At 40.0% G+C, this 12,009-nt stretch overlaps 1 protein-coding gene across 3 annotated transcripts in view; it reads left to right on the forward strand.

Annotated features, from left to right (window-relative positions):
- The window catches only part of MEIS2 (Meis homeobox 2), a 174,054-nt gene that overhangs the window by 47,646 nt on the left and 114,399 nt on the right, over window positions 1–12,009 (forward strand). For all 3 annotated transcript variants that reach the window (XM_030452047.1, XM_030452045.1, XM_030452046.1), the window contains exon 8: window positions 5,138–5,283. In XM_030452047.1, coding sequence (XP_030307907.1) covers window positions 5,138–5,283 — 146 coding nt within the window. The remainder of the gene's footprint in view (window positions 1–5,137; window positions 5,284–12,009) is intronic.

Consider the following 12,009-nt stretch of genomic DNA (forward strand, 5'->3'; position numbering starts at 1 on the left):
GGCAAGTGGTAGCTGAGTATGCAGGTCATCCTAGGATACCTGTGTCAGGCCTAAATAGCTTCTGATGGCTTCTTTCCTCCTGCAGTGAAGTAAATCAGCACAGCCAGCACATGTCCTGGCAGAGCTCTGCAGGTGATGGCTCTAAGCTGGGATGTCCACTTGAACTGTTTGTGGTTTTCCAAGTCCTTGATTTGCCACTAACTCAGTTTCCCTAGGCAATAACATGCAGTGGATAAGTATTGCTTCTGTGGTGTGGGGAGACTCAGCTAACTTCTATGAGCAGTGATCATTAGGAGGAGGAAAAAAACTCCACAGACAGCATTCAAAGAGCTGTGATCTGCTGAAGCTGTGAGGCTAACAGCCTGATGATTTTAACAGGGTGGAATGGAGATAAGGAGTTCTCCTGAAGGGTCTTTGCTTCTTCAGTTCGCTCTCTGTTAGTCCTCCTTATAGCACAGACTGTCTTATCTTCAAAACATATTCAAACTCTTCGCTTTCCAGTTTTTTTGGCAGTGGTAATTAACCAGATTTTAAAGATTTTTCTCTGGTGGTAATGTGGATCATATTTCTAAGTTGAACATCCTTATTAATAACATTTTACAATACTTATGTGTCCAGATGGACACATTGTAAGTACAAACAAATAATTGCAAATTGTGAATATAAGCTGCATGCAGATTCTATCCTGTTTTGCATTTATATCTACATATTCTTCTCCATCAAAATAATGGACTGAAAGGCTGTGGAATAGTTTAATTAAGATCAGCACAGTGCACTTCAGTTTTTCTTTTCCAGCACCTTTTACTGGATTTTCATATTGCTTGGACTATTTTTAGGAAAATGGTGTAGTGTCTTCTCTTCCCCCTGCTTTACATACCCTGCTTTTCCCTCTTTTCCTCTAACATGACGAGCCATAAAGATGTAAGAGACCTTTGATGGTGAAGAAACTCAAACACTGGGTCCCAGAAATGTGTTTTTCCAGATATCACTTTTCTTTCTGCTCTACTTACTATGATGGTAATAGAAACTATTTCTAGAGTTTGAATTTGGGCTATTACTAGGTTTCTGTGCTTTGGCCTCACTGGGTTATCCTTTTCAGTTATTTTGCACAGACTGGGTACCTGCTATTCATCCTGTTCATAAATGGTGAAAAACCATATGAGCAGCTTCTAAACAGTGCTTGCTCCATCTCTTGCTGAGTCTTTACTCTCTGAGGAACACAAACAAGGACTAGGGTTGAGGTAATACTGATAGAGTGGGGAAGTGTCAAAGAGGAATTACTTGATACAATGAGGCTGGACAGGCATCCTGTTGGACTGGACTGTGTTTCCTGAAAAGTCCTTAGCTGGATGAACACTGGGGTCAGTAAGCTAATCTGTCCAGGGTAATCAGCAAGTTTGAAATTATAGTGAATGAAAATGCTGGTCTAACTACATATTTGGTGCTTTTAAAATAAGAGTTAGTCTCCTTTGCTTTTAATGCACAATAATTTTTTCTTGTGGGAAGAAACCCTCAGCACATGCAGAGCTAGTGTGGCTGCCAACTTCTCTCTCTGTACAGAAGCCTTGCATCTCCAGCCTCCTCCAAAAACCCTTCCCCTAAAAGACAAGGTCAATAAGGAACCCCATGTGGGTCACTTTGCAAAGTTTCTTGTAAACTCTGTCCATCTTTTCTAGGGATTATTGAGACTATTGCATATCATAGCTGGGTAATATGCCTAATTCTCTACCGACTTGAATCCTGTGTAGTCACTGACACCCTCCACAAAGAGGGTGCCACTTAAGAATTCTCCACAGCAGTGATAGGGTTTTGCTGTCACTAGTACTCTGCACAACAGTAAACAAACAGTGTGCAAAGCAGGAGAAAGTCACCCTTCCTTTTTTTTTTTTTTTTTTTTTTCTGTTGTGTGAAAGAGGGAGTCAGTGGGCCAAAATGTAGGTTTAAATTCCCCATTAGAAAATTGGGATAATACTATAACTACGCTTATATAATTGCAATTTCCATACATATTAGGACTTGACTCTACTCTTCTTACAAATTACCATCCAAATCAGGATGTGAACAGTTCACATAATAACTTGTAATGATGGTTTAAATGATTTAAATATGGATTCCTCCATGCAGCAGTTAAAAATATAGTTAATCCAGCCTGCCAGAGAGTGACTTTCATTTTATTTCACTCCTGAGAATTTATTTTCCTTCATTTAAAGTAACTCAAGTTTATATGGATACAGCAAACTAGGATCAGGACCTCCACATTCAAGAAGTAAATCAGTCCATCTAGGAAAAGTCAGTTAGGGGCTATGTCTATGAATTCTTGCCACTAGGAACAGTATCCACCAACATCAGCAGCTGTAGTCTTATTAAAGATATGACAATACAGCTTAACAGTATTTGGCCTCTAGTTCTCTAGGACCAAGAAATCATGTTGTGTTCATCTTCTAAGGTCCTTCAGAGGTATGATGCTTGAATTTCCTTTCATGAGGTTACAGAAGAGATTAGGGAAGCTCTGATTTACTGGTTTGACTGCTGGTTAAGGTGGGAAGGCAACAGGATCTTCAGCCGAACTTTCCTTTCCTCTGCTGCTCCTGGCTTTTTAAAACCAGGATATTAACAACATCTCCAAAAGTCCTAAACTCTGATTTAGCATGTAGATGACTTTTGCTGGGGATGCTCACAAACAGGAGAGTGCGTGTATGCAGAGAAACAGGAATTTGTTCACCCAGAGAGTAAGCATCTTTCTGAGGTGCAAAAGGATGGTGCAGAGCGGAAGTTTTCTAGCTCCACGCATCCTGTGCATACACATATAGCTTTTACATAGAGAGACAAAGATATCTTCATCTGCAGATAGACAAACAGACTGACTGACTTGAAACTTGCACTTTCAGTAGGGATTTTTTTCCCCCCATCTCCGGGTACTGCTTTTCAAAATTGCCTGAGGCTACAGTACAGCACCTCAGATCCCTAAGGCCCATTGCCTGGCTCCTAATAGCCACTCTCCATCTGTGTCACATGAACAGCTGATGAGATAGCTCCAGTGTCTGTATTTGGGAGAGCATATCCACCCAGGTTAAAATGCTGGGGTTGCCAAGGAGCAGTCAGAAGCCATTAGTGTTTGTGAGAATTTGCCTTGCAGCAGTTCCTTGGCATAGTGGAAAGTGTGTGTGTTTGTGCGTGTGTGTGTGAGAGAGAGAAAGAGGGAAAGAGGGGTAGGGTGGAATATGTGGGGGGGGAGGGGGCAAAGGAAAGGAGTGCTTTCTAAATAACCAGCATCTCACAAAAGTGAACAGTTGGTTACAGTGTACAGGGCTTCCATAAGCTCTTCTATGTCTTTGCCGTGATTTGACTCTCCTTTCTCTATCGTTAACAAAAACAAACAAACAAAAATAAGAAAAAGAAAGAAAGGAAAAAAAAAAGAGGCATGAGAGAGAGCGGTGACTTCAGGGTCTTGCTCTGGTGTTTGGGCAGATGGAAAGGAGCTGCTCTGCCTTGGGGCAGGGTGGTTGTAATGAAGTGGCCTGTCAGTCTGTAAATAGTGAGGGTCATCTCTTCCATGTGATGGAGGGTATCACATTGCAGTGAAAATGGAAATGTCAATAAAATTAATCTGCCAGCTCTTTGCTGTGGCTTTTTCTGTCTCTCCGGTCCAAAAGGGTTGGATTTTCAGAGGGGAGGCAGTGGAAGGAGGGTGATCTGGCACAGGAGGGAAGATGGAGCTGAAATGCAAGTTTTGAATCAAATGGACTGTATGTAGCAGCAACATATTTCGTTTAGGAGCACTACAGAGTTAGACAAGGCTATAGGAATTAGCTTGTGAATCTACAGCATTCCTCAGGAAGCTATGGAGCGTCTAGCTCAGGCTACATTGAGCACAGAGTTTATTGTTTTAGGCTTTCTTGGACAAGGTTTTTACTTAGCATGGGATTTATGGCATTTACTGCTAATGAATGTCTATTCTTAAATTACAAAAACCACCGTCTCAGCACAATTCCCAGATGTCCTTCCAGGACCTCGGCTTCTTAAACACCAGCAGGGAGCATAAACTCTCCACTTCTCTGTTTTCCTCTTTCGTGTGGCTCCGGGCTAATGATGTGTAAGGAAAACACAGCAATCTATAAAGTCTCAGTGCTGTCCCAGTATTCTTCATTTATTTTGCATTTGATTATGCCACAAGTCGGATCTTGTTTCTTTCCTTTTTTTAAAGTTATTAGTTCAAATATTAATGTAGGAATATGGCATATATTGCTGCTCTTGATTGATGCCTTCCCAAAAACAGGAAGACGTGCTTGTATGAATTTTAAGAAAGTAGGGGTCCTGCAATGCCTTGCCAGAAGAGTTTTTCAGATACATAATTTAGATGCCCTCCAGGCAGGCTTTCAAGGCATTTTTGCTGGAGGGCAAGAAAAAATAACTATGACTGTTAAAAGTAAATGATTTTTGCTAATGCACAATTAATGCCAGGGAAAAGCACAGAAGAGAAAGATGTTGATGGAAAGTTCTGATTAAGTGAGAGCTCTACCTTGATGTGCATCTTTTTTTTTTAATGATAATAATCACTGATGCAGAGATGTAGAAGTTTTCATGTCATGCAAATGCTGTAGTCAGGGTCATGCTAGGTGTACGTGTTTGTGCGTGCGTGTGTGTGTGTGCTGGGAGGTGATGGCTACGGGGAGGGGCTCATCTGAGAGTGTGTTATGTGCACTGAACGGTGACACAGTTACTGCCACCTCTGCAGAGGGCTCCGAATATATAGACTACAGAACATTTAACTTGATTACTTAGAGTACGTATTCAGGATGCTTGTAGGGATGCATTTACAGCGAATGGATTTTCTTGTGGCAGGTTTTCCCACATTGAATCTCATAATTGACAAAGAGCTATTGCACTGTGTCAAGCGCACAATTATAATTGAATTAATGATATATGCATGTGTGAAACGCAAAATTAGTATTTAGAGAGACGTGGTTTCTAATCTTTACATATTTGTATCAGCGCTCTTGTATAGTGAGAAACTGTATGTGCCTGATCTAGAAAATCAAAATAAAATTGTGGTAGTGCCTTGGTAATTAAGGATACTTTTTGGCTTGTATATTTTGTTCACTAAATGGCTCCTTCCTGTTTTTTCTCTTTGTTGTAGGAGATGGTTTAGACAACAGTGTAGCCTCACCTGGTACAGGGGATGACGATGACCCAGACAAGGACAAAAAGCGTCAGAAGAAAAGAGGCATTTTCCCAAAAGTAGCAACAAATATCATGAGAGCATGGCTTTTCCAGCATCTCACAGTAAGTGGTGCCCAAAACCAAAATAGATTTCTATTCAGGTACCTAATGAGGCTTATTCATTATTATTAGAAATCAATTGTCTCTTTAATTTTTGGACCATTATTAGGACTCAATTATTGTGCTTTTTTTTCTTCTTTTTCTTCTAGATTTTTTTTTCTTGGTTCTTGGAATCATGACAAATCTGAAAGAAACCTATAAATATATCTGCAGATACACACACACACACACACACACACATACACACACGTCTAGAGAGAGAGAGTACAAAGCCTTAGCATGGAACACCATGTACATATAAAGTAACCATTTTTTCCTTTGAACTATTCAAAATGTTCCGAAGGACAAACAAGGGGATTTCTTGCTCTAGTATAAATAAAGATCTGCCTTCTGGATTCTTTATGGCTGGCCTTTGTTTACACAAAGTTCATATGTATGTGGAGGAAGAGAGAGCCCCAGCCTGTGTGTGCTGGGATAGGCTGTGGGATGTTAGAAAAGTCAAAGCACCATCTTACAAACTTGTTATATTTTACTTTTTGTGAAATGTACAGTAGACACAGGTTCCCTAATTATTCAGTTGCATAACTGTGAGAATAATAGTTTGTCTTCAAGCCCAGTGTGTTAAAATCTATCCCTATACGCATTTGGGGGAGAGAGATTAAATATGTGAAAAACAATGCTTTTCACGGGCTGTCCTCCTGGTTGTTTGTGTTCGTGTTCTGTTGACTATTACAGCTTCACTTAGGCACCAAAACGTGGTTCCACAGAAAATGTAGTAACGTTCTTTGCAGTTTACTTCATGTGGGAAATAATGGAAAATGGTAAAATTATAAATTGATTTTCCTCTTCCTCTCACCGTAAAATTGTTTCTCAGTTGATAAGGCTGAAAATGCTAACTGTTATTAACTACCTCTTCTTCTACCAAAGTTTTATAAATTTCCAGGGTAGCTGATGTTGGTTACAGTGTAATGATTTCAGGACAAGGTACCCGATTTATTTATGATGGGGACTATCGAACTGCTCTGCTAGCAGCACAGCTAAAGGGGGGAGCAATAGATTCACATTTCTAAACCATCATTTTGATGTAAGGACATTAGTAGCAAACTAAGGTGCATTGATCTGGCCTGTGGGGTCAGGATTAGCTGGAATAGCCAGTGTCTCTGCTGGAGTAGTGGTTATTCCTGCCTCCCAGCTATGGCCATTTCAAAGGTCAGGTGCCCTGTACCCACTTGGCTCAGAGGAATTAGACAGAACATGAGTCTCTGGGCTGATTACTTAACCAAAGACAAAATAATGAGTCCTAAGCAAATACTGACTAATTGAAAGGGCTGTAAATCCATTACATATTGGTCAGGGATAATCAGGAGTATTTAATCACTTTTATCTATTCAGGAGCACTGAAGCTGCAACAGCAAAGCCCTGAACCTTGCCATGTGCTTATTATTCTCATCATTATCAAAATTACTTCACAGCTGTTCTTTGCTACATCACCTCAGCTGGAGATTTACTAACCTGTAAAATGTTTTTAATTTGAAAGTTGAGTGAGTGCGAGTGGAGGGTTTTTCACTTAGCTGTAGGGTATCTTCAGAGGAGCAGTACCAGCAGACAGCAAAATGCAGGGCTGGAAAGAAATGAGTTTGTTTTGTACATGTCTTCATGTTAACTCCATCTCCTCTTAAGAAATTTGTGTTATCTTGTTTTATTTTTTTTTTCTCCTTGCCTTCCTTTCTCACATGCTTCCTGAAAGCATTTGACACATGCTTATTAAACAGTCAACTGCATCTCACTTCTCTGGAGAAAAGTCCTCCTGGCTTTTTTGAAATCCCTTTTCCTTGTTCCCATCCACTCTCTCCTGACCGTCTTCATCCTGCATGAATAAGGAAATTTGCCGTTGCTGGTGAGGATGGCCTCGCAAAAATCAAATTAAATGAACACAAAAAAGCCCCAAACCTTTTACCATCCAAGCTTTAATGAGTTTGCAGGTGTTGAAAGATTTACTGTGCTGTAATTCTCAGACCTGCAAACTGATAATGGAGACCCCTGACCAGTGCAATGTAAATTCAGAAAGATTCTTGCTATAAACACATGCAGGAAAGGAAGAGAACTCCTTTCTTTTAAAGATCTTGCACTCTTTCTCAAATTAGCTTGTCCATTCAAAGTGCAAGGCTGGCTGAGCCAGAACAGGAGAATCTGTGATGTACGATTTTATTGTTTCAAGTAAATATCTTTAGAATGGCAGTCCATGATTCAATGTACATTCCTTCATTACTACTCTAACCTTATTTAAAATTGGTTTGTTCCTCCTTTGTGCTGTATGGCTGTATGACCTGCTCTTGTATTACAATAGTCCCCTGATGTACTCTTTTTTTTTTTTTCTTTTTTTTTTTTTTCTTTTTTTTTTTTTTTTTTTAGAAACTAATTGAATTATCTCATTATTTTAATTTGTTAAGCAAATGTATTTTACATCTCAGGATGTGTTCTTAAAGAAGGAGCTGCTTAGGCTTTGCCCCTGAATGGGCCATTGGTACATTTTGACATTCATGCATTCATTAAGGAGAGGAACATAAAAGAGCTCTGGTTGTATTTTTTTTTTCAAACACCCAACCAGCATGGAGCAACTTTTCCATAAGCCACAGGGGTCTCTCTACATATGTTCTCAACTGCAAGCCATTGTCACCTATTCTGAATACCTCAAAAGGACAAATAAAATACTAAAGGCCAACTGTAGCAATTGTTAGCTGTTAGTCTCAATATGACAAAAATCATTAACCTCTGGTTTTCCTGGAAGGAGAAGCTGTGGCAATCCATCTCTTATGGCATGGATTAAACTTGAAATTCCTTTAGACTCTCAAATTCAAAGAGAGTAACTCAGTTCTGACTACTTGTATTTACTTATTATTCTAAATAAAATGCTATTTTTTTCCTTTATTCAATCAGTTTGCAAACTCCTAAGGTAGCCATTTAAAAAAATTTAATCACCTCTGTGGCTTTTTTGAAGAGCCAGGGACTTGAAATCTGTAGAATAAATGCATCTGACAGGCTGTGTCTTTCAAAACAATTTCTAACCCCATCATAGCTTCCATTTTGCAGTAACTTTAATTATATTTGAAATAGGATACACGTGCATGTTTTTACGGTTGGAAACCAAATGCAAGGAGAAGGAGCTTCTGTCATGTTCTCATTCAGTTACTGAGCTCTGTCTTATATTTGGAATTACAACAGTGCCGGAAGATGAAAGATCTGAGGATGAATTGGTTGGAAATGTGTATGCTTTTTCTGGATAATATCCAGTGTTTAAGAAAGTAGAGGAAATCCTAGTCTGGTAGTATAAGCTTTTCAATAGTACATAAAGATTACGACATCAGAAAGGTAAACCTGACATTAAGGCTGTTTTTATTTGAGTTCAAAGGTGGTTAAAGAAAAGAAACAGCAAGAAATCTGACCCAAGCCGAGAGTTTATTCATAGCTTTGGAAGACTCCTTTTCCTCTATGCCAAGGAGTCCTTAGTACACTCAATTAGCCTCTCAGACATCTCTGCTTTCCTCCCTCAAGTGCTCCCCTATTTGCCCTGCAAAGAACATATTTGATCACAAAATGAAAACAGGAAGTGCTCAAATGTATAGACACCTCCAGCTTACACCAGTGCTGAGATTAGGATTTCTTACCAGCAACTACACAGAGCCACCCCCTCCTCCTCCCATACTCTTTTGAAGGATGGAGGACCTTTAGAAATGTATGCACATAATCAGAAGAGAGCAAAGTTAGAAAGGAAGTAATTATACTGTTCTGTGGGCTTGTACCTCTGGTAGTTCATCCTGTTCTGCAGCACAGTGTATCCAGCTCTACGCTTTTGCTACGTTCAATGTTTTTTCTCCTTTTACAGAGCTGGTGGAACAGAGATTCTGACACTTACCTGGAGTGATGCCTTTTGTTAAAATTCCATTTTGTTTGTTTCTTTTGTTGCACTCTGTATGAAGGTGTGTATCTTAACTAAAAGTAGCAGATACACCAATGGTGGTACGCAAACTAAGCATTTTTTTGTGACAGTGCCAAACTACCAGCTCATGGTATTTAGGATGGTTCCCCTGAAGTCAGTGGAGTCAAACTGTTTTGGGTTTTTTTCTAGCTGAAGTTCTGTCTCCTAATGTTTGTGTGAACAATATCATTCTAACCCGATTAGCCTGATTTCCACAATCTTCTGTATTAAAATCTTGGTCTGTACACAGTTTCTTTGGTTTCATCCACTTCAGTGTCAGCCTAGAATAAGTTCAGCTGGAACCAGTCACAGCTTTTGTACTTACTTAAATTAATTTTTCAACTAGCAATATTCAGATGGGCAGATTGGATAATATGAATAGTTGTACTGAAACAGGTTTTTTTTCTGTATTTATGTGAGTGTATCTGAGAATGCAATGTATATCTTATTTTAATGAATGGCTAAGCAAGTCTTTTATACAGGTCAGCTATTTCATTTATTAATTTGATTTAACTGTCCTCCCATCTCTTGATTTTAGGAGCGATACTTAAGGAAGGGTTAGGAAAACAGCTGGCTATTGCACTCCACACTGAATATCTTACTTTCATGTCAAACAGCACAACAGCTTTCCTGAGAGTCCTAGCTCAGGAGAAGCGTTCTTCACATTGCTGGTTTTGCTGTACTTTAAAAAAAAAAACAAAAAACAACAAAAGAAAAAATTGAAAATACAACAGTCTTTTGTTGAGTTTAAATGGTGACAAGTAGGTTGGGAAGGTCAAGAAAATACAGGAATTTGAAGGCATTCTGGTGGATTTTAGTGCTTGTGTTGTGTCACAGCATTGTGACACGTAATGCGCTCCCAGGGTACATTGCGGAGTTGGGCAATGTCCTCTGATGCTCCTGTAAAACAACCTGCATGTGGGTTGCATGGCCATGCATATCATGTAGTGGGAGAGTTGGAGAAGCCTAAGGTACCATTTTATTCCAGGTCTGCTTTTTAGGCAGGGCTGAGCAAGTGTTGAGTTTGCAGCCAGATAATAATTTGCCTGGTGATGTAGGACAGACCTCTCAGCCTGTACAAACACTACTCATTTGGAAGCATGTCCTGCAAAATAATATTGCTCCCGTTTTTCAGCTGGGTAAACTTTGTGAGGAGAGGTTAAATAATTTCACCCAAATGCTGAATAAAGATCAGTATCTGAACGTGCAAATCCCATGACCTGTGGTCCTCAAGGTGATGGAGCTGTGTGTCTTTGTACCCCAAAGCCCTGCTGATAACTCACCAGAAGAGCTACTCTTCGTGCTTGTTGTTGTTGCTGGTGGTGTGTTTGTTGTTGTTGCTGATGGTAGCACCACCCTGTCTAATGTCAGCGGCATCCCCTGCCCTGCCTGCCTGTGCTCTGGCATCACCAGCCTGGACAGAATAAAAGTGGAGATATTTCCCAAAATGTCACTCCTGATCCCAAGCCCAAAGGTTTCATCCTCAAAGTGATTCCAGTAGTCAGCCACAAAATCAGTCCCAAAGATTGAGCAACAGACTGAACATTCATGTACCTTTTAAAAGCCACAATCTTAAAAGAGCTGAAAGGGGATGGGGGTGGGGCTTTGTTTGTTTTAAAAATGGAATCTGAGATTAGATCTGACATTTCTACATCCACCCCCTACAGAAGAGGGAACCCAGGGTCATGGGGTGTGTGGGCCTCAAAAGCTAGCTTTGTCTGGGAGTGGTTAATCTAATCATTGTTACATAGACATCTGTTATTTCTTCTGAAAAATTGATGCTTTTGTGACACAATGATCCATCTATTTAGTACAACAGCCTGAGTAATTAAATTAAAAAAAGAATATTTTTGCGGGAGTATGTATGATAAAACTACCATACCTCCTTGTACCAGCGAAAAGGCTGGAGAGGGGAGAGGGAAAAGGAGAGGAGTGCTTTAAGCCCTGCATTGTTTTCTGCTGGCTGGAGGAAAACATCTGTGAATTGTTTGGACTGAACCTTAGCAGGGACTGTCTGAATCTGTGTCATCTCTGTTTAATTTCAGGAAATGATGTCACAGAGCATTAAATAACAATGCTGCGTGATTTATTTTTACTTGTACATGCTGTCCTAAGCATTTCAGTTACATGGCAGTGTTTCCAATTAAGTGCAAGCTTTCGGTTTTAAAAAATATACTCAGTAATGCTTTTTTTTTTTTGGGTGGGGGGTGGGTATGGGGAGGCTGGGTATTTTAGGGGGTCACCAAGGTTCAGGGCTGTCGGAGGGCTCCAGGCCCATTTGTCATGTGCTTATTTGTAGTTGGGACTGGATGTCAGCGCTCTCGTCACCCATGGCAACCTCCAGGACTGTGAGTTTGTTACAAAGACTGTCTGGGGGAGAAAAAAACCCTAAATATTCCGAACCGATCAGTCAAAAGACCTATTAGATAGTTATAGCCGGGCCTGCGTACTGTAGCTTCTGCCTTGATCAAACTTTCTGCACTCCCCCTTCTTCTGCAGAAGAATAGAGGACATAAGTCAATTCTGTCTGCCATCTGTCGCCTCTCTCCCCGCTCCTCAAATTAAAGAGACAGTCCGAAATTTAAATAATCGGATACAGTCACAGGAAGCCCGCCTGGAAATTATTACATTTGCATTCAGGTTTTTCCTTTGACTTCTTGTTTTATTTTGAAGGGGGGTGGATCTTTATTGTACTTCTTTGGAGATCAAAATATGTTGTATGTTTCTGCTTCAAAAATAGCATTCTCAGAAAT

This window comes from Calypte anna, chromosome 5A (genome assembly GCF_003957555.1).
Source record: "Calypte anna isolate BGI_N300 chromosome 5A, bCalAnn1_v1.p, whole genome shotgun sequence".
NCBI lineage: Eukaryota > Metazoa > Chordata > Aves > Apodiformes > Trochilidae > Calypte > Calypte anna.